Consider the following 23,128-nt stretch of genomic DNA (forward strand, 5'->3'; position numbering starts at 1 on the left):
GCACTAGCACTAGCACTAGCACTAGCAGTTACAACATTAATTTATTATGTTGTAAGAATTAATATCCGGGCCGGGGGAGAGCGGGCACCAAATACAACTAGTCTAGACGCGATAATAAATGTTGTTGAATATAAAGATAATATTTAATTTTACCTATAAATAAAGGACTATTAGTACCAAAAAAATTAATTTTTTTTTTGTATTTTTACAATTTTATTTAAAAATTTTAATTTTGACAATAGTAACCCAATTTGATTAATTAGTTGTAATTTCTTTTACAATTTAAATTCGATTCGTCGGCCTCCAAGACCCGCAAACATGGTATGCCACCTAACATTTTTAAATATTTTGAGTGGAACCCACATGCACGAGTGTAAAAAATATTATTAGCACGAAAAATTTAAATATTTTCCCTTTTTTGTAATTTTATCCAAAAATTTTATTTTTGACAATAAGGTCACGATTTGATCAATTAGTTGTAATTTTATTTCATGATCTAGATCCAATTCGTCAGCTTTCAAGACCCGCTAACGTGGCATGTCACCTGATATTTTAAAACATTTTGAGTGAGCCACACGTGCACATATGTGTAAAAAAATAAAAAAATAAAATAATATTATATATATATGCATAAAAAAAAAAAAAAGAGTAAGAAAATAGTATATGAAGCCAACAAAATGGCTATAAGAATAGTAAGAGGAATAAATAGAAAAGGCAATCAATCGATTTCTTGACTCACAAGTGCAACAAGAGATTACTTTTATTGGGGAGACATATGAACGGTTAGTTCATATGGCTATATGAACGATGCAGGCCTCAGGACATCCCTCGGTAAGGGTTACCTAGGGGTGCGGGGCAGCTCGGGTGACGTCATGCATGGGCACAAGCGCGCGTGGCCCCACGAGCACCCGCGAGGGGTTATTGCAATGCTTGCGTGGTGATCACGATCATGTGGTGTGGTGTTGTTTCTTTTCTTTGATTTTTTTTATTTATTTTCACTAATCTACTTTGTAACAATTAGTAAATTATTATTATTACAAGAAGATAATTTAAGAGCCGAAGAAGAAGACGAGTGAATGAGTAAAGCAGAGGCCCAGCCAGCGCTTACTACGATGGGATGTGATAAAATATTTTCCACTTGTGTGATGTGCCTGCCACCTCAGCAACCTATATTTCATTCACGTGTCTAATTCAGTACGGTATCCAGCTCAGCGACAGATACTAAGAGAGGTTTTCCAGTTTTTCCTTGTTTTTAAGATTAAATTTAGAAAGCAGATTTGCCTTTCATTATTATTATTTTTTTTAAATTACTACTACTATAAACTATATTTTATAAGAGTTTGAAATCATATTTTAAATATTTTTCATTTAATTAATTGGAAATAGAAAATAACAGTTAGTTATTTTTAGATATGAATATTACAGTTTGTCAAAGTCTAATATATATATATGGCCAATGAATGAATGGGTAAGTGGCATATTGACTAGTCTTTTAGCCTTTTTTTTTCCAAAGTTACTTAATTTTCATTCATTGGAAATTGGATCCATGTGTCTAAAACTTTGCTAGAGTCTAGAGATGCTGGAGTACGATACCGCGTGCTCCACAGATAGATCTGACCATGCATGGAGATTTTAATTAATAGACTAACGCTTCAACCTAAACCTCAGGCTCTCGTTAACCTTTACTAAGGGTTCCGCCCGCCCCCGCCGGCGCCCCTCCCCTATAAATTCAAGATCCCTCCTCATCTCTTCTTACACTACAACTAGTTACTAATATCACCCTCCTCCTTAATAGCTATAATTAAGCTGAACTAGAGCTTGCTTCCCTTTTCACCATGGCCTCGCCCTCACCATGCACGCAAACGCCACTACTACTACTACTGCTGCTGCTTCTCTGTCTCTCTGTCTCTGCCCCATTCCACCTGCTGGTTGCAGCCGATTCTTCCCCTGATGCGGTGCGCGACATCGACGGCCAGAAGCTCCGGGCGGGCACCCAGTATTACATTCTTCCGGTCTTCCGCGGCAAAGGCGGCGGCGTCACGCTCGGCCCGCGGAATGCCACCTTTTCCAATTGCCCGTTGGACGTCGTCCAGGACCGCTCGGAGGTCAGCAAGGGTCACCCTGTGACCTTCACTCCGGTGGACCCAAAGAAAGGCTTCATCCGCCTCTCCACGGATCTCAACGTGGAGTTCTCGCCCGTCGAGACCATCTGCGCTCAATATTATTCCACCGTCTGGAGGCTGGACAAGCACGACGGGCGGTACTTGATCTCGACGGGCGGCGTCGGTCGCGAAACTCTAAGCAACTCGTTCAAGATCAAGAAGCAGGACGATGATTACAAGCTGTTTTACTGCCCGACAGTCTGCAATTACTACGCCCGCTGCAAGAACAAGGGGAAGGTGATCTGTAAAGACGTTGGCATTTACATCGACAGGTACGGAACCAGGCATTTGGCGCTCAGCGATAAGCCCTTCAGAGTCATGTTTAAGAAGGCGGCCGCCTAAAGAAGTATGTCATGGCTGCCTCTCGTCACCGTACGTACGTGGATGGAACAGCAGCAGCAGTCTATATATATATATATATATATGTATGTTTATCCAAATATAATTGGATAATGTAATCCGATGATGTCTCAAATAAATAAATAAATAAATAAACTTGAGAGGACTGTTATGTACTTTGTATTGTATGGCTGCCAACATACCAATTGCTTTTCTATACTCTTGTTTAATGCCATCGCCAGCTAATTTCTAAATTAAAACCTTCAAACTTGGTCTATAAGGTGAAATTGTCCAGCTCGGGCGTCCCCCACACCCGGCCTAATAAAACGTGGAGGAGGTTAATCATGGTGACCCAGCCAGACGCAATGACTAGACCAAAAAATTTGAGGTTAAAACCTTCAAACTTGATTCGAGCTCAAGATCGTCATAATTTATAACTTAAACTTAATTTATTATCATATATATATATATATATTATATCATGTTTTATGATTAAATTAATACATATCATAATTTTAAACATATTTAAATTAATTATATTTTTATCATAATTTAAAATTTAATCATTTTATGTTAAAAATATATTTCTAAAATTATAGATAAATATATTAATATATTTATAAACAGATTTATTCACTAACTATTCATAAACTTTTTAATCAACTATGTTTACAAATTTCTAATCAAATTCATTAATATTCACGAATTTCTAATTGAATACGTTTGTAATTTTAACGAATTGAGTTTTACTTAATTCAAACTCAACTTGTTTACAAGTCAATATTTAAAGTTAGGTTTGTTTATCTTAATGAATAAGCTTTTATCGAATCGAACACTAACTTGTTCACGAATGATTTGGCTCATTTGTAATCCTAATCAAAATTAATAATAATTCATATTAGTTAATATTTTTTTTTAATTTTAGATGAGATTATTATATATTTAAATAGAACTGTTATCAACTTCTGTGTCCCTTTAATTTGTAAGAATTATTTGTGGGTGGTAGCGTTTCTCACTCTCTCTCTCTATATATATATATATTTATATATTAGCTAATTGGATTGATTTATAATATTGGTTGAAGAAACATTTTGACACACATACACTCACATTTGGTATTATAATATAATTATTATAATACCAATATATTAATTAATAAAATATTATAAAAAATAATATATTTACCAAGGAATAGATAGGAATAGGAATGCAATATCCATTTACTCTTTGTTTGTACTAATTACTTTGGATGGTGTTTGAATCCAATGAAGGCTCTGATGCACTGAAATGATGTTATTTTGGAGTTTTCAAAATATTTTTTTCTATCCCGAAATATGAAGGAATATTAAAGAAAATAAATTTCAACCATTGTTATAATTTTAAGAAGGTTTCAATGCTGCAATGTTAAAAAAATACTGGGAATGTATTTCTGATTTGAAAATGTGTTTTTTTGTTCCACAACCATATCAAAGATGAAAATAATTTTGTCTTTGCTGCCTCAATGATCGCGTTAAAAATAAAAATAACTCGTGTTTATATTTATTTGGATAAATTATGGAATTTATATTTATATTTAATTAAATAATTATTATTTTTATAAATTTTATTAAATATTATATTTATAAAAAAGACTTTTATATTTTTATTATTTATATATTTTTCTCATTTCTTTATTTCTTATTTAAAAAAATTATTTTTTTTATTTTCGTGTAACTTACGCCGGAAGTTGTTAGTTATCTTTAAAAATAAAAAATAAATTAATAGATATATATAAAATTGGGAGAAAGTAAATAAATTAATAGATAGTGATTGAAAATTTTTAATTTTAATTAATTTATTAAATGTTAAACATTATCTGATAAATTCCCAAAATTGTGTACCACACTATCTATTATAAATTATAGTAGAAATTTGAGAGAACGTGACGGATGGGTTTGATTAAGTTGGTGGCGTATATCAGTATATGCAGTAGAGAATAGTATGCTTTGATTTTTCATCTGTCAACGTCTTTGGAACACTCATCCCCCTTCATGAAATAATAATAATAATAATAATAATAATAATAATAATAAGAAGAAGAAGAAGAAGGCCGAGAAGGTGTTGAAGAAGATGAATGATGAGTTGAAACTGGCCGTCGATCGAGTTAATGAGTGCGAGCAGATGGTGGACAGGGCCGTTGATGAGATCAAGGCGGATGTGGAAGCCCAGATAGTCAAGGTGCACGAAAAGGCCTAATCCGATACTAGTTTGGGGTTTCTCTTCACCTTGTGAGTGAAGTATCTAGAAATGGATTTCTTCTTTTTTAGTGAGGAAGTTGTTGAGGTGAAGAGGTTTGCAGCTCAAGTTGCTGAGGAAAAAGTTGCCGAGACTTCCACCTTGCTAGACCAAAGCGAGGCCGCCCACTAGCTGAGAACGTCGAGGGTCAGCCAGCTAAAGAAATAACTACTCATTGCTAAGGCTTCTTTTCGCTTCCTGTTTCTATTTTTTGTTTTGTAATATAAGTACTTTCTCAATCAAACTTAATATTCTTTGAACATGTGCCTTTTGCTTTAAATTTTTTCACGAACTCAACCCAATCAAACTTGCAGTATAAATGAGACTTGACGGCATAACACTTTGAACTAATTTCCAGGATATAACTTAAAGCAAGCTTCAGGAAACTTCTATATTTCGGGATAGGCCTGAGAGTATAACTTGAAAGGAGCTGTAACGTCCCGTTTTCCCAGAACGTGCATTAACTCGAGATTTTGAGAAATTTTTTTTTTTTTTCAACATCAAACACTCAACATAAGTCCCTCGATATACATGCCCTCGTCATAATCATTTCCCGACAATCCCGATCGTACCTTCTTAGCATATCAAAATTTAAGAATCAATAGATTAAGACAAGTAGTATCAATCACATCAGCGGAAGTAAGATCGAAACCTCAAATATATATAACTGACAATTCCTTTACAATATCCAAATCGATGTTTCACATGAAAATATCAAAATATTACATAACCTCTGAACATCGTAATCATAGACAAAACCTACGAAAACATAGCAGCTACATCTCGATGACATTCTTTCCCTTGGCACCACTGCTTTCACCTGGAACGTTTGAATATTCCAGGGACATAGTCCAAATTAGATGCTGAATCATCTAAGTGAGAGTTCAAAAACATTTTCATGCAGATATGCAAGATCATATATAAAATCGATAAATCCTGACATGCACCAGCCTAAGAGAATCCCACATACCATTTAACCCTAACCGAGGAAAATGCAATCTCTCTAAAGGCGACACGACCACTTTGGCCCATTGGCAAAATAATCCTGCTTAAGAGGAACAACCTCGACATATGAACCTGGGAATCACCCCATTGTCATTGTTAGGCTTTACGCTCCTACTCAAAAGCATTCCAAAACCCAACGCAACCCTAGCCCCAAGAGTGTCACATCAGCACTATCCTCGGAATCGACGTCACCTCAGCATTAATGCTATTGCTCAAAGGAACCTGGGGTGGGGTCCACTCACAGCCCCGCCATTTGAGCCAACAACCGGGGTGGTGTCCACTCTCAGCCCCGCCACTTGGGTCCCGTAGGGTGAAGTCCGTCTCAGCCCCGTCCCAAGTGGGTCACCTAGCATTAATCCTAGGTACGCATCTCGAGTACTGTCACTCTGGGCTACGTCACAAGTTACCAACCCACGTCCCACATGGACGACACAAAACAAGCCAATGTCGAAAATCATAACATGCATAGCTTAAAATCAACATTTCGATGTATGCAATTTACCGTACGAAATTCAATGCATGTGTAAATAATTGTTTGGACAACCATAATAAACCAAGCCATAGGGATGAACATTTACAGTAAACCATTCACATGTCACTTAAAGTCTTTTCGGGTAGAACCACTCACAAGTCAAAACAAAGTTGAGGGAGAACACTTACCTTTAGGTGCAATTCAAATTCTTCTTGAAAAGTGCGGTTTGCCTCGATTTGCGTGCCTGCCTCGATTTGCGTGCCCTTTTCTCACTTTGCACGAGTCACTTTACCTCAAGCCACAAGGTACCCTAATCACCCAATAATTATTAAAATATAAATTTCTCCTTAATTTTCTCACATTTTCTTATTTTCTCCTATTTTTCTTTGCTAATAATTCAAAATAAATATCTACAGATCTATTTTCTCAAATATTTTTACACAATAATTCATAAAATAATTTTCTAAGAATTTTGAAAAAAAAAATTAGAATTTACCTACATGGCACGCGCCCCCACGCACCTAGGCGCGTTTCTGCGAGTGAAGACAGCGCGTGCACTGCACGCGCCTTGTCTTCTCTGGCGAGCTGATTGACGGCCGGCGACCGAAATTTGATGTCGACCACACCTCCTGGAAGCTTGCTTCAAGTCGATCCCGATGCCATCATTTTCAGGCCAAAAGACCTCCGGCAAGACCCTCGATCGAGCCGTTTCAGGTGCGGTATGGTCGTCCGCTTCTTTTTTCGATCTGCCCCCAAAACACCTTCAAACCACTTCCAAAATTCACGAAACGTACCAGGATTTCTCCTCTTGACCCAAGGATCAAAAGCCCCTTATTGGCTTCCCTCGATTCATCCTCGAAATCGAGCAATTTGCTGCTTCATTTTCGGTCGAAACCCTTGGCTATTTATAGCCAAATTCGACCCCCACGTGGCCGATTTCCGGCCAAGGCTTCTTCCCCACGCCTCCTAGACCACCCTAGGCCACTCCCTGACGACCCTAGGCTGCCCAAATCGTCGGAATTTCAGGCCAAAATCTCGGCCAGATCTGCCATGTGCATACGAATTTTCTAAAAATTACAGTTTGGCCCCCATGAAATTTTCTTATGCATTTTGGTCCTTATCCTCAAGCCCCTGATCTTTCCAACACCATCACTAAGACCCTCAAGATTAGTACTTTTCATTTCTCCCTTGAAACTTTCAAAAAATTACCGTTTTGACCTCCTTCGGGCATTTTTAGAAAATTACACTTAGGCCCGATTGATTGATTTGACCTCAAATCCATTTGATTCAACCCGAAACCATTTAAGGGTTGTTCTATACATCAAATATTAGTCCTATACAAACTCCATTGATTTTTCGGACATCGTCTATAACAATTCGGTACTACGACCTAATTGGCAGTTGTATTTTTGCTGTACCGAAAACTGTTCCCGATCTCATTTCTTTCATCACCAAAAATCATAATTTATTCTACTCGATGGTACTATACCATTTTTCTTAATTATCTAGGGTCCGAAGTACTCCTTCTGACTAATTCGGTCGTCTAAAGTTGTGCTAGTGTGCCTTATAGTCTTATTTTTCCCAAAATTTCATTTACGCCCTTTATCAAATATCATTTTTGTCCTCAAATTACTCTCGGGTATTACAGGAGCTATTCAGAATATAAGCTTGGAATGAATCTTCCAAATATAAATTAAGATAAACCCAAAGGCACATGTTCAGATGGACGTAATAATCAACAATCAAGATATGTGTCCAGTAGGTCACAAACAGCCATACTTAGGCAAATCAAGGCAAACCTTAGTTAACACATCCTGACATCTAGCCGTAATGGAAAAACAGTATTAATCCATTGACGAGATGATAATTAAATCGAACCAAGTCTCAGTTAATGCGTCATAACAAGATAATATGTGGATCATATTGAAAACCTTATTGAGATATATGTCCAAGTAGATCATACTGCGATCTCAGCTAACATACCATGGCTCCCATTTCACTGACTTGTATCACCAAGCTATATGTTCAGGTTGATCATAAGCTGATCCCAGTTAACATACCATGGGTTTTTACAAGTTTAGCGAGTAGAGAGGGAACACCCAAGCAGGTCACATACCATGACTTGAGTCAAGATGAAAGGACTCCAACTAGTGAACCCTTAGCTCGAAATCATTAATGGAAGTAGTTGCTCAGGTAGGTATCAAATCATGACATTAGGTCAAGATCAATGGTCATCTGCTAAAAAACCACAACCTAGGGGAGGACAAAGATGAATGCACAGTTAAGTCGTAAACCATGACATGGTGTCTAAGATGAATGGGCCCCAGCTCGCAAACCATGGTATCTCTACCCCCAATTTTAAGGACATTCAATCGAATATAAACAGGAATAAAGTGCAATAAGCTTACTGAATGAAAATTCATAAATTTCGATCAAAATAATGAGAATTAATTGTAACAAAAAGTTGGAGCATAAGTAAGAACAATTACATTCATTTGAAATAAGAACAGAGGTGCTCCACATTCCAAGCATGTGTGAATAGCCCCATCTATATTTTCCAAGTGATACGTTATTTTCCCAAATCTTTTTTGATGACGAAGGGTCCTTCCCAATTAGGACTTAGTGTGTCGTCACTGGCCTTGCAAGCTTCGGGAAGTATTAGGCGCAATACAAGATCTCCGACATTGTAGCGTCAAACCCGGACCTTCCATTGCTTCCATTATTCTTTTTTTTTGTTCTGGCTAGAGCTCCTATCCTCTTCTTTATGTCCGACGAGCTTCTTCGAGCCAAACGATTCCTCCCCCTAGATCTTCTTGGTAGCTGGTAAATAAAATTCCCCCAAATCTTTAACAAGGGACCTATAAATACTCTCATAGAGCTTCTCATCCTTGCGGAGGCCTGCAGAGATTACAGTCAGCATGCTTTCATAGGAGGGATTTTCAACATTGATCACCTCGCACCTAAAATTGGCAATGTAGTCTTTCAAGAGCTCGTTTGTCCTCTGGAACACAATGGCAAGGTGGCATGGCTGGGCAAGCTACCTTGTTAACACCTTATATTAATTGAGAAACCTCCATTGACACTTGTAATACCCCGTATTACATGGTGTTGGAAAATAAATAATTTTCGATTATTTGAAAAGGATCTCGGGTGATTCTGGAAGGCCGAGAGTCGGTTTCAAAAAATTAATTAATAAAATTACCGAATTTTGGGCAGGCCCGAGACTTGGATATTCTGGAATATGGCATGAGATTGGTGAGCGCCTCGAGATGAAGTTAATGATGCTGGAAGCAGTCCGATCGGGAATAATTTTCAAAATAAAATCCGTGTAAACCCGAATGGGTGCCGGTACCGAATGGTAGTATGGGACCTTCAGGAAGGTGAGGGGACCCGAGGGGTGGTCCAATTTTACGAGTGAGGCAATCCTGAGATGTTTTCAGGTGGAATAAAGGTATCGTGCAGGCGTAGGGATGAAATTGGTATTCCTAAGTAGAAGTCGGATATTAATTTCGAAGAAAGCAATAATTTAAGTAGCTTGATGATAATTATTCAATGCTTGTAGGGTCCAAGTGCTATTATAAAAATCTCCAAGTGCAAATAATAATCTCCTCAAGTGGAATTATGAGAATTAAGTGGGATTAGTGTGTGTGTATATATATATATATATGTTGTGCGAAAATGGGGAGGAAGCTTCCTCCCCATGAGATTTGTAAATGAGAGAATAAGGGTCGAGAGTAGAGAGCAGCTGAGGGAAATAGGGATATTACGCTCGCGTGCGAGAAAGAGCGAGAGAGAAAGAGAGACTGGGTGAGAGAGCTTGGGCCTGAGCGTTGGAAGAAATGGCGATCAAGAGAGGAAGCGATGGCCGATCAGAGGCAGCGGAGGTAGTGGCCTTAGCTGCCTAATGAGAAAGGCCTAGCAGAGTAGAAGCAGCACGTAGGGGCGTGCAGTGGCACGCGGAGGCGTCAGTGGTGGCTGAATGAGGCAGCCTCGAAGGTGGAGCAACAGCTATGGCCATGGCTAGCGCAGGAGTTGCAGCATGTTACTCCGCGCGGGAGGTCGACTAGGTTGCTGCTCGCTGCGGTTAGCAGTCGAATGCGGCAGTGTGCAGTGGTGCAGCAGGCGACAGCGATGTTCAGCGGAGGCCTAGTAGGCGGTGATCGAGTTGGTGGGCTGGTGTGCACGCAAGAGCCGCGGAAGAAGAAGATGGTGAACAAGAAGAAGAAGAAAAATAAAAGAAATTTGGAAAAAAATAAAAAAAATAAGGGAAAAATAGCTGAAAAATTCCAAAAAAATGGGAAAAAATTATGGAAATTAATTTGGGTCACAAGTAGTGTTCTAGGGATCAAAAATGGGATTCGGGCCCAATATGGCAGTCTAAGAGGCGATGCCAGTGTGGGCGTTTGGCCGGTTTACTTCCCCAAACTGATTGAGGTAATTTCATATTTTCTTTTCAAGTTAAGTTCATTATGTGAGATAATATAATGTGAAGGGATGGTTGGTTTGTGCCATGGTTGGGGTTGTTTGGAAGTTGTTGTCGAGTGATTTTACAGTGTAAGCAAAAGCAAAGGCCTGGGTTTAGTGTCTGATATATGTGGGGTTTTCTCTGATTGTGTCTAGGTTCTACATACCGAAGAAGTGATAACCCTAGAGGAGTTCGGATTTCAGTCAAGCGTTCTCACCCTTGGCAGAGATAAGACTTCGATCCAGTTAAGGATAACCCCAAGGACGTGGTCTTGCTTGCATTTGTAAGTGTTTTTTTAAGAGTAGCATGTAGTGGTCAATATTTGCATGATATGTGTTCTAGTGTACCTATGGCCATATGGAAGACTAGTGTTGTGGGAATGGTTGGTTGATGCCTTAACCTATGGAGGTTATGAAAGCATGAAAGACTACCCATTTGCATTGCATTCTACATTACATGCTCTCTCATGCTTCATTTACTTATACACTGCACCCTTACTGAGTCTTTATGACTCATGAGGTTTTATCTCGTGTTGTTGATATGCAAGTCCAGAAGCAAGCAGGGATGATGCCGAGAGGCTGTTATGGCAACTAGTGGTGTTTCCTGAGCTTGTGTATTTTATTATCTTTTATATGTATTTATGTGGTGGTATGTATATGTACCCTTGTGTGAATGAATATGTTGTTAAGCGCTAGATGCATTTAGTTGTTGTAATTATCATAGAGTGATAGGTTATTGTGAGATTGTTTGATGTTTATGGCGTTAGCGCAGTGGAGCTGAGTTTCGGATCAAGTAAGGATCGAAAATATATGTTCTCATAAATCCCCAATACTCAGTAGATGTTTGATGTGCTAGTTTTTGTGCTTGGGTCAGCTTTGGCTTATTGTAGGGTGAGCTAAAGAAAGGTGAAGCTCACTCGGGTTTCGAGTCTCGTTTCATTGTGTTTCCTTATCTATGTTTAGGGATCAATTCCTCGAGTGGAGCGAAGAGAGGGACGAAGTGTAGTGCTCGCCTAGGGCGTTTCTTGATAAAACATAGTCTAACCCTTATCTAGTTGGTTTGTCGTGTGAGTAATCCGGTTAATTATTCATCGGTGGCACCTAAAAGTGGGAGTAGGTCGTTACAACACTCCTCCCAACTGCCAATGCTACGAGGCGGAAGTCTTCTTAACCAAGCACGGGGAATATTGCCGAAGGTCTCTGGGAATACGCTACATTTGACCAGTGAGCTAGTTGTCTGTAAATCCATCTAGACATTGAACGTGTCCAGGTGGTCATAGGGATCACTATCCCCATTATACTGCGGCATACTCGAAACTTTGAACCTATGAGGGAGAGGTTCGAGCTCAACTTCCCTGGTGAATGGTGTCATCTCCCCATAGCCATTATTCCGGCCGCGAATCCCTTGTTGAGCCTCCAATTGTCGAACTCTGTGAAACAACTCTTCAACGGTCCTGTCCGAGTCAGCAGATCCCTGGGCCTACAATCACCTGACGGCCCGCTCTCTTGCTCTGGGGAATGACGACTTGGGGGAGGGTAATTATCTCCGATGTCCTCCTCGCCCAGTTGAGGCCTCTCCTCCCACGACTAGCGAATCCTCCAGAGTGAAGGGATTTTCGGTGGTCTCTGGATAACCTGCGTGTCAGCTTGGGCCAGGGCCCTAATTGCTTCAGCGAGCTACATGACTGTATTCTCTAATACTTCTTGGCGTTGTTGCTAAACTTGGATCATCTCCATCCCTGCGGTCGGAGCGACAGGTTGGACAGGAGCTAGTGGGGACATGCCGACAGTGACTCTAGTCTGTGATGGAACAAAGGCACACGCTGCAAAAACAATGGGTCCCACGACTGACAGAACATCCTGCGGTTTATTACAGTGATTCTCTAGCTAATCGGCCACTGCATTAAAGCTTCATGCCTTCCTCTTACCATGGCTAGCGATCAAAGCGAACCCTCATTTTATCGCCAAAATGTCGACGTTCGAAATTGGTTGACTAGAGTTCGAGAACCTGTAGTGAAGCAACAAACACGAGACTAAAGGAAAGAATATAACGAAACAAAGAATAAAATGTTTTTACGTGGTTCCGTCTGACTGATGCCTGATCTACGACTGTTTCTCTGGTTATTCCAGCAGAGTAACAGTTCATTATTGCCTGTCCCCCTTTTACAGTAATTATATTGACCCCTCTTTATAGAATGATATGTTTACAATTTGAATGAATTCTAAATGTAGAAGAATTCTGCTCCATGGATGGCATTTTCTTATCGTTTTTGAATCATTAGGAACGAACACCGTGATTTTAGGCATTTGATTTGTCTCATATAATGCATGTAGATATCATCTCTGATTATTCTATAGTCTTTTTATAATGTGAGTTGAACGGTTTGGCCAGGGAGTTGAAAGTATCGTTGTGAGTTCGCTTAGTTCTGCGGTTTAAGCTCAGGTTTCAGCGACGTGCGACCTTACATTGACAACCTCGGCCTTAGGCCCGTTGAGTTTCGAGAGATTGGGCCAGCTTACTTAACTCTATCCAAAAAGCACCACTACAAAAAATCCGTAATTTAGTGGTGGATTTAGTCACGGGGGCTGTCCCATCGCTAATTAGAGACGAAAATTCTGTCGCTACATTTTTTATTTTTTTTTAAATTTAGCGACTGAATTAGCGACGAATATTATGTCGCTAAATAATTAAAATTCTTTAATTTATTCTTTTTTTTAGTAACAGGGTGACCCCATCGCTAAATTTTATATTTTTTATTTATCTTATTTTTATTTTTTAGTAACAGGGTTCTCTAGTCACTAAATTTTGCTTTTTTATTTTTTATTTTTTAGCAACGGGGTGACCCTATCATTAAATTTTGTATTTTTTACTTATTTTATTTTTATTTTTTAGCGATAGGCGTTGTCCCGTCACTAAATTTTACATTTTTATTTTTTACTTTTTAGAGCTAAATTTTGTATTTTATATTTATTTTATTTTTATTTTTTAGCGACGAGGGTTGTTTCGTTGCTAAATTTTGCATTTTTATTTTGTAGCGACGGGTGTGACTCGTCGCTAAATTTTAATTTTTTATTTAATTAAGTTAATATTATTCAGCAACATAATATTTTATCACTAAATAATAAAAAAATTAAATAAATAATAAAAAAATTAAATATATAATTGAAAAATTAAATTAATAATTAAAAACTTTAGTGACAGTACTAATTCATCACTAAAAAAGAAAAAAATAAATTAAAATTTATTAATTATATATTTAAAAAAATTAAATAAATATTAAAATTTATTTGCGGTGGGAGTACCTCGTTGCTAAACAAGTAAAAAAAATTAAATAAAAATTAAAGTTCTTTAGTATTAAATGCATATTTTATGTATTTTATTTACAAACCAAAATATATAAATTGATATGATATTGTAAAATTTATGATAACAAATATGTATTAAACTAATTTTGAATCAAATAAAATTTAAATATTTAAGAGATTAATTAATTACAACATTTAAGTGGTACATTAGTTGAATTAAAATTTACAAGATTTATTTTTTTAAGTTTTAATTTATGAATTTAAAATGGTTAGTAGCTAAATTTAATATATAATTAATATGTGCAGAGTATATATTAAGAAGACTTGCAGCTCAGACAGTTGTACGCGCGCAAGGGACCTGGGATCGAAATTGAGAAGGGAAGAAAGGAGTGCGTTGGGATTAATTTTCCATCGCTACACGCTGCGGGTTAAGGGGGAGCCACTTGACATGTAGCGGTCGCGCCACCTGGCGCCCAGCACATAAAGGACCTAGGATTGAAACTAAGGAGGGAAGAAATGAGTGCGCTACAATTAATTTCCGAGCACTACACGTGACGATTTAAGGGGGAGCTACTAGGTGCTTACCGGCCTAGCCACCTAGCGCCCGTGTTTGCCTGGAATGCCATAATTATTTTATTTATTTTATTTTTTCTCTAAATAAGGGTAAACGACGGAAACGGTTCCGTCGCTGATTAGTGACGGAATTGTTTCCATAGCTAATTCTAATTTATTTTAATTTTTGAATATTTTATTTTTTAATGTGTATTAGTGATGAAAAACTTTTCATCGCTAAAATAATATTTATTTTTAATTGTCCCGTCGCTAAAATTTAGCGATGCCATTTTCAGAGACAGGAAGTTGTCGGTCACTAAATCCGTCGTTAAAAAAATTAGCGATGAATTTTGACGTTTTAGCAACGGAAATATCCATCGTTAAATGTCATTTTTTTTTGTAGTGCACCCATAAGAAATTCGAAACCATTTTTTAAATATATTTTATATAATTAATTGGAAATAGAAATAAAAGTTAGTTATTTTTAGATACGAATACTACAGTTTGTCAAAGTCCAATATTATTGCCAATGAATGAATGGATAAGTGGCATTGACTAGTCTTTTGGCCTTTTTTTAAAAGTTACTTAATTTTCACTCATTGGAAATTGGATCCATGCGTCTAAGACTTTGCTAGAGTCTAGAGATGCCGCGTGCTCCACGGATGGAAAATGCATAGAGATTTTAATTAATAGACTAACGCTTCAACCTAAACCTCATGCTCGTTACCCTTTACTAAGGGTTCCGCCCGCCCCCGCCGGCGCCCCTCCCCTATAAATTCAAGCTCCCTCCTCGTCTCTTCTTATACTACAACTAGTTGCTAATATCATCCTCCTCCTTAATAGCTATAATTAAGCTGAGAGCTAGCTTGCTTCCCTTTTCACCATGGCCTCGCCCTCGTCATGCACCCAAACGCCAGTACGACTACTGCTGCTGCTTCTCTGTCTCTCTGTCTCTGCCCCATTCCACCTGCTGGTTGCTGCCGATTCTTCCCCTGATGCGGTGCGCGACATCAATGGCAAGAAGCTCCGGGCGGGCACCGAGTATTACATTCTTCCGGTCTTCCGCGGCAAAGGCGGCGGCGTCACTCTCGGCCCGCGGAATGCCACCTTTTCCACTTGCCCGTTGGACGTCGTCCAGGAGCGATCGGAGGTCAGCAAGGGTCACCCTGTGAGCTTCACTCCGGTGGACCCAAAGAAAGGCGTCATCCGCCTCTCCACGGATCTCAACGTGAAGTTCCCGTCCGTCTCAACCATCTGCGCTCAATCCACCGTCTGGAGGCTGGACAGTCACGACGGGCAGCACTTGATCTCGACGGGCGGCGTTGAAGGGAACCCGGGTCGCAAAACTCTAAGCAACTGGTTCAAGATCGAGAAGCAGGACGATGATTACAAGCTGTTTTACTGCCCGACAGTCTGCAACTACTGCAAGGTGATCTGTAAAGACGTTGGGATTTACATTGACGGGTACGGAACCAGGCATTTGGCGCTCAGCGATGTGCCCTTCAGAGTCATGTTTAAGAAGGCGGCCGCCTAATGAAGTATGTCATGGCTGCCTCTCGTCTCCGTACGTACGTGAATGGAACAGCAGCAAGCAATATTGTTACGATGTAATACCTGAAGTTTCAAAAATAAATAAGTGACGGCAGTCTATATATATATATATATACATATATGTTTATCTAAATATAATTGGATAATAACGTAACGTCATGTGATGATGTCTCAAATAAATAAATAAATGAAGTTGAGAGGACTGTTGTGTACTTTGTATTGTATGGATACCAATTGCTTTTCTATATATACTCTTGTTTATTGCCATCGCGAGCTAATTTCTAAATTAAAACCTTAAAACTTGATTCGAGCTCGCGATCGTCATAATTTATAACTTAAACTTAATTTATTATTTTGTTTATATATATATATATCATATCATGTTGTATGATTAATTTAATATATATAATAATTTTAAACATATTTAAATTAATTATATTTTTTATCGTAATTTAAAATTTAATCATTTTATGTTAAAAAATATATTTATAAAATTATAAATAAATGTATTAATATATTTATAAACAAATTTATTCACTAATTATTCATAAATTTTTAATTGAGCATGTTTATAAGTTTCTAATTGTTATGGGTATTTTCTAGACCACACTATATGGGTTGAAAACGGTCCAGTAGATTGGCCCAATGCTTCAAAGCCCAGTAAGTCTCGGGTTGAAGACATTAGGGAGAGGTTGCAAATCACGTCGACTAGACTCAGATCGCGAAATGTCTTAAACTACGAAACACGTCATCAGATTATTCAATTTGCACTGCGAAAAAATAGCATATTTATCAAAAATAGTTAAAGAAGAAGTCAACATTTCTAATCTAAGACAAATCAGATCCCTGCAAATGCGGAATCTGTTTTTGATTAATTAGGTGGAACTCATAAGAAAATATTATCTTCATGATATGATATTTTTATTTTAGATTTTATTCAAATTGTAAACACCTCATACTATAAAATAGGGTCGAAAACCATTATATAGGGACGGGTAATAACATACTGTTCCTCTGCTAAATAACCAGGCCGAATCACGTAAAACTTATTTGCATACATTATGTTCACTTTCTCAGTGTGGACAAACAAATCACGGTCAATCAATTCCTAACATCAACACTAATCAAATTCATTAATATTCACGAACATTTAATTGAATATATTTATAATTTTAAAGAGTTGAATTTTACTTAATTCAAACTCAGCCTATTTACAAGTCGATATTTAAAGTTATGTTCAAAGTTAGTTTGTTTATTTTAAAGAATAAACTTTTATCGAATCGAACACTAACTTGCATTTTTATTTCTTATTTTTAAAAAAAAATATTATTATTTTTATTTTCATGTAATTTTGGGCTGACAGTTCTTAATTAGCTATATCTTTAAAAATAAATAAAAAATGCAAACTTATCCTTATCAAATTGGCCACAACATACTAAACCATATATAATAAATACACACACACACACATATATATATAAATTAATAGATAGTGATTGAAAAATTTGGAAGGAAGGTCCTCAAACTCAAGAAACGTGTTAAATTTTAATTAATTTATTAAGTGTTAAACATTATCTGATAAATTCCCAAAATTGTACGTGTACCACACTATCTAATATAAATGATAGTAGAAATAATTTGAGAGAACGTGACAGATTGGGTGCCGGGTTTGATTAAGTTGTTGTGGGTGGGTGGGTGGCGCATATATATATATATATATGCAGTAGTACGTAGAAGAAGAGAATAGAGAAGTAATAATAATAATAATAATGGTACGGAAGATTGAATGGGTAGTTAGCAATTAATTAATAGAGAAGTCCGTCGTCGACGTTACCAACGTAGTACTACGTACGTACGTACGTACGTGTCCAAGTTTTTAACTAACTATTAGCTAGCAGTTACATCATCATCATCATCATTGTGTAATTAAGAAGGAATTAATGTCCTGCAGGGGGACACACCGCGGACAGTAAATACAACAAGTACGTTGTTTGAGATGTGACAATAATAATAATAATAAATGTTTTTGAATATTATAAAAATAATATTTACACCTATAATATAAATAATAATGCAAATTAAGATTTCGATGGATTGTTATCTCCTAATTATTATTAAAATATATATATAATAACTTCTTCAAAATTTATATATGTGATGTGCATTCACAACTAAGTTTTAATTAGTTAGGATACAAAACAGAGTAATTAGAAAATAGTACTGTTTGAATCCAATAAAATAAATTAATTAATGGCTGTAAAAATATATAGTAAGAGATCGAAATATATTGAAAAGACATCGTGACTCAAAAATTAATTCATGCAATAATAAGAGATTATTTTTTATATATAGGAAATAATATATATGAATGTTGCCAAGAAAAATCAACAGCTAATTAATTAAAGATTAATTGGTTCAAATAGATAGATAAAAAGAAGAATATATAGATGAGAAATTAAGGGGATGATCAAGAGCTAGCTAGCTAGCTAGGAAGCATAGAGACCGACCCATTATTTTTCAATAGTTGAGGATTATTAATTAATTTAGTTAAAGCTCATGAAATCTAATTAACCCTTTCACAACTTTCATATATAATTCTAAATAGACTCAATATTTATAAAAAATAAAAAATAAAAAATAAAAATCTTTTTATCCAACAAATGTGAAACAAAAGACTCTCTCTATATAAACTCTTTGAAATTTGCAACATCGATCTAAAAGCTAAAAACGTTACGTTATCCACAATTTCCAATGCCGTAACCCTTTTGGTAAGTACTGGAGCCCAAATATTTGACATTTCCCACTTGACTTCCTACTACTATAAATACAACACAGGCTCCCCCGGTCGATCTCTTCTTATAATATATATAGTTCTCCCCGCCGGCCCCATATCCCTCATCATCATCATCATCATCGACTTAATTACCAGCAGCATCAAATCCATATACCATTACCGGCCCATATATATATATATATATATGACGATGACGACGACGACACCCGCACTACCATTCATGTTGCTCTTCCTCTCCGCGGCTCTCTGCGCCCCTGCTCTTGCTCAAGATATCGTCGTCGTCAAAGACACCGACGGCCACGACCTCCGCAAGGGCGTCGACTACTACATCCTGGCTGCCACGCAGGGTAACGGCGGAGGCCTCACCCTCGGCAACACCACCTACCCCAACGGTACTCGTCGTTGCCCTCCCTACGTCGTCCAGCACCCAGATGAGGCCAACCACGGCCTCCCCGTCACCTTCTCCCCAGTTAACGCCAGCCTGTCCGTGGTTCCCTTGGTCACCGATTTTAACGCCAAGTTCTCCGCCGCCACCACTTGTGTTCAATCCACGGTGTGGAGCTTGGGGCAAGACGACGACTCCACCGGAAAGTTGGTGGTGACCACCGGTGGCGTGGAAGGAAACCCGGGCTCCGAGACATTGAGCAACTGGTTCAGGATCGAGGAGTATGAGGATGCTTACAAGCTCGTTTTCTGCCCCAGCGTCTGCAGCATTACCTGCAGGCCCGTGTGTGGAGACCTTGGCATTTTCTACAACAGCGGAATCAGGCACCTGGCCATCAGCGATCAACCCTTCAAAGTCGTCTTCAAGAAGGCCTAAAGTTAATAATTAACGATCCGAATCCGATCATGATCACTCTTAATTAGTCTCTTGATTTGTACGTACGTACGTAGTCTGTACTTAATTCTCCCTGCATGCATGGAGATTATATACGTACAGACACGTTAATTAATTAAAATATTAGCGACTATATATATAATAATAATCAGCAATAAGAATGAATGAACGAAGCCTGTACTTGTTTCCTTGTAATGAAGCTGGGTGAATATAATAAAATATATTATTGTTGCAATATATATGTATGTATGTATGTATGATGTTTGTATATTGTATTAATTGTTGGAATGGAGGTTAAGTTGGGCCTGCAATGCAGCCTCGCTAGTAATGAATTACATTAATTTTTATGGGCTAATGAAAGGGTCAACCGGGCTACAAAATTTGGATAGTAGGTAGTTTTTAAAAGAAAGAAAGACAGAATTAAGTCCAACCCATCAAATAGTCAATCCATAGATTTTTGGGGGCCCAAAAAATTTTCTGACCCAATTTCATCCTTCAGGAATCAGTACTGCCTGCCTGCTGCAATAAATGTATGAGGTGAGTCAGTGAGGCCTGACTTGTGATTTGTAAGGGTAGGTGTGAGTAAAGTAAATACTGAGGTGATTTACTTTTTTACTTTACTTTTTTTTTAACTCTTAGCTTTTAGTTTTTAATAATTTTTATTATTATTATTATTTTATAGAAGGCCTCTAAATTAGTAATCATCGCCTACGCCCCAATCCCTTGAGCCGGGCCCTGCCTGATAGATCGATAGATAGTATCTAATCTAATTAGGTAATTGGGTAGATGATAACAAAATTCAACGAATGGAAGAGGACACGCGCATTAGTTAGTTGGATTAGTTTGATTTTTTGTGCTCGTACATTAGTTAGACTCTTTAGTATTTATTTATTTATTTATTATAATAAAGAGTCAAACTGGTGGGACCCGCTGTGGAGTTTCAACCACGGCCGCCTTTATTTGAAATTGGACTCGTATAATTTGGTCGTCAGGAAGGGGGTTGAAAAGTCAAATGAACAGCGGCCTCCTCTCCTCTTCTGGAATCTGCTTCTTCTTCTTCTTCTTCTTCTTCTTCTTCTGTGTGTCTGTGTGTGTGTGTGTGAGAGAGAGAGGGAGAGAGAGAGAGCTGCCTGCCTGCCTGCTTCCTTCCTTGCAGTTGTAGGGCCCTTCTCCTCCTATAAATATAATATATGCGCGTATGCTTGCGCGAGCGAGCGAGCGAGCGATCCAGAGAACGAGAGAGAGAGTTGGAAGATCGAGGTTCGTTAATGGCGACCAAATATGACGACTATGACGACGAGTACTTGACCAGGCCGTATGAAGATGATGATGATGAGCTTCTTCGTCAGTTGAGGGGATCAAATACTACTGCTGCTGTTACTCCAGAGAGAATCTCCTCCGTATCCGAGCCAGCAACCGTATGCCACAGTCCCTCCTCCTCCTCATCCTCCCTTTCCCCAAGCAGATCAAGTAATTAATTTCTCTCCCTCAAACTAATTACAAGATCCATCATATATATTCATATATGTATGTATATATAAATATGTGCGTTGTAATGATTTGATAGAGGGATTTCTGTAAAACATGCAAATTTAGGTGTAGAAGATCCAGTAGGCGGCGGCGGCGTCGGTGGGGGGAAGAAGAAGAAGAAGAAGCAGCAGCTTGGGAGGAAGTCCCACAGCTTTGCATACAGAATTAGGGAACACTGTACGGACATGTAAATTAATTAATTAAATAGTTAATTGTTGACATATATCCATGGGGATGGGGATCTTAATTATGTATATGTGTAAATTAATTAATTAATTAATTAATTAATGCAGTGAGAATGGGGCCCAAGTTATCGGAAACGGTGAAAGGGAAGTTGAGTCTGGGGGCGACAATCCTTCGGAAGGGCGGGAGGGAGAACATATTCAGGCACGTGTTCGGGATGAGGCGGGAGGAGGGGGAGAAGCTGCTCAAGGCCTCTCAGTGCTACCTCTTCACGACAGCCGGCCCCATCGCCGGCATCCTCTTCATCTCCACATTCAAGATCGCCTTCTGCAGCGAAAGGTCCATTCCCCTCCCCTCCCCTTCCGGACCACCCTTCCTCACCACTCGTTACAAGGTTAATTATATATATATATACTTTTCCTCTGCTCATCGATCCACGATCCATCCATCCATCCATCCATCTTCAATTTCATCATCCATCCATCCATCACTTCACTTCACTTCACTTCACTTATTGTGTGTGTGTGTGTGTGTACCCTTTCGATTGATCGATTCACTAATTACATATATATGCATGTTAATGAAACAAAACAGGTTTCAATTCCAATAGAGAAGATTAAAAGAGCCGGCGAAAGCGAGAACGCGAACAAACCGGAAGACAAGTACGTAGAGATAGTGACAGAGGACGGGTTTGAGTTCTGGTTCATGGGATTCGTTCGCTATGAGAAAGCCATCACCAATCTGCACAAGGCCGTCTCCGGCGCCGGGACGGGGTGACAATATATAATGGCAGTGGGGTATCTATCTATCTATCTATCTATCTATATATTATTGTAAAATGATGAAATTAGCGTGAGAGTGATGATGGATGAGAATCCTTTTAATTTGTAAGTTGTAATTTTGATAAATATATTTGCTTAATATATATATATATTTGATGATGATGAGTCAGCTTATCCCCTGCCTGGTGCCTGCCTGCCTGCGGGCTGCAGCTGCGAGAGCTAAAGTTAAATAACAGAATTAAAATTGATACACTACAATTAGAGTTTATAAATCAATCATTATGCAGCCGCCGGCCGGTCTCTCTGTCTGTCGGTCTGTCTTTGATTGAATTTGAATATACATCATATATTGTGAGGTGTAGAATTATTATTATTATTATTATTATTATATATAAGTCAAATAACTACTCATATTTTACCTTCCCTCCCTCCCTCCCTCGGCCCCTTCAATAATGGGTTAGACTAGATGACTAATTAATTAATTTGGCAAAAAAAAAAAAAAATGGAACGGGAATGAGAATAAGAAAAAGAAAACCCGATTCAAACAAAACAAAAGCTTAAACCTTATTTTGCACTGGTTGAATGCTGGGCCCTCTCTCTCTCTCTGCCTGCCTGCCTGCCCAGAATTCCTAATTCCTTCGGCAAGCAAGCAGATGGAGATGGAAGAAGAAGAAGAAGAAGAAGAAGAAGAAGATGATGATGATGATGATGTCATGGCTGCCAATGCCATCATCATCCATCCCATCCCGTCACGTGCTGGCTTGTGACAAGTGAAATGATTTCGTCGCCATCCATCCATCGCAACTATGCCTTATTAGTTATATTATTATTATTAATCATCATAAAGAACTATGCACATTCCAGCTAGCTGCCTAC

General features: G+C 38.1%; 4 protein-coding genes across 6 annotated transcripts; all 4 read left to right on the forward strand.

The window, feature by feature from the left end:
- Positions 1–1,673: 1,673 nt before the first annotated feature.
- LOC127796034 (kunitz trypsin inhibitor 5-like) lies at positions 1,674–2,677 on the forward strand. Its single transcript, XM_052328075.1, has one exon. It carries the CDS (start codon positions 1,836–1,838, stop codon positions 2,502–2,504), a length of 669 nt encoding a protein of 222 aa, XP_052184035.1. The 5' UTR covers positions 1,674–1,835; the 3' UTR covers positions 2,505–2,677.
- Positions 2,678–15,371: 12,694 nt separating this feature from the next.
- On the forward strand, positions 15,372–16,337 carry LOC127796035 (kunitz trypsin inhibitor 5-like). Its single transcript, XM_052328076.1, has one exon. The coding sequence runs from the start codon at positions 15,458–15,460 to the stop codon at positions 16,106–16,108; it is 651 nt and encodes a 216-aa protein (XP_052184036.1). The 5' UTR covers positions 15,372–15,457; the 3' UTR covers positions 16,109–16,337.
- A 2,644-nt stretch (positions 16,338–18,981) lies between these two features.
- Positions 18,982–19,994, forward strand: LOC127795900 (kunitz trypsin inhibitor 5-like). Its single transcript, XM_052327875.1, has one exon. The coding sequence runs from the start codon at positions 19,104–19,106 to the stop codon at positions 19,737–19,739; it is 636 nt and encodes a 211-aa protein (XP_052183835.1). The 5' UTR covers positions 18,982–19,103; the 3' UTR covers positions 19,740–19,994.
- Positions 19,995–20,693: 699 nt separating this feature from the next.
- On the forward strand, positions 20,694–22,414 carry LOC127795899 (GEM-like protein 4). 3 transcript variants are annotated; one of them, XM_052327872.1, is made up of 4 exons: positions 20,694–21,227; positions 21,354–21,474; positions 21,581–21,809; positions 22,065–22,414. In XM_052327872.1, exons 1-4 carry the CDS (start codon positions 20,948–20,950, stop codon positions 22,245–22,247), a joined length of 813 nt encoding a protein of 270 aa, XP_052183832.1. In that variant the 5' UTR covers positions 20,694–20,947; the 3' UTR covers positions 22,248–22,414. The 3 variants fall into 3 exon arrangements, with proteins under 3 accessions (XP_052183832.1, XP_052183833.1, XP_052183831.1); XM_052327873.1 differs by having other exon boundaries at positions 20,735–21,227; positions 21,325–21,464; positions 21,581–21,864; XM_052327871.1 differs by having other exon boundaries at positions 20,742–21,227; positions 21,354–21,464; positions 21,581–21,864.
- The last annotated feature ends 714 nt before the right edge of the window (positions 22,415–23,128 follow it).

Source organism: Diospyros lotus, chromosome 2, assembly GCF_014633365.1.
Source record: "Diospyros lotus cultivar Yz01 chromosome 2, ASM1463336v1, whole genome shotgun sequence".
NCBI classification, from domain to species: Eukaryota; Viridiplantae; Streptophyta; class Magnoliopsida; order Ericales; family Ebenaceae; genus Diospyros; species Diospyros lotus.

Excerpts from the sequence above, each read along its gene's own strand:
- LOC127796035 (XM_052328076.1), top strand. The coding sequence starts at position 15,458 with ATGGCCTCGCCCTCGTCATGCACCCAAACGCCAGTACGACTACTGCTG.
- LOC127796034 (XM_052328075.1), top strand. The coding sequence starts at position 1,836 with ATGGCCTCGCCCTCACCATGCACGCAAACGCCACTACTACTACTACTG.
- LOC127795899 (XM_052327871.1), top strand. The coding sequence starts at position 20,948 with ATGCGCGTATGCTTGCGCGAGCGAGCGAGCGAGCGATCCAGAGAACGA. Across the intron at positions 21,465-21,580 it reads ATACAGAATTAGGGAACACT|TGAGAATGGGGCCCAAGTTA; the intron begins GTACGGACATGT and ends TAATTAATGCAG. Across the intron at positions 21,865-22,064 it reads TCCTCACCACTCGTTACAAG|GTTTCAATTCCAATAGAGAA; the intron begins GTTAATTATATA and ends GAAACAAAACAG.
- LOC127795900 (XM_052327875.1), top strand. The coding sequence starts at position 19,104 with ATGACGATGACGACGACGACACCCGCACTACCATTCATGTTGCTCTTC.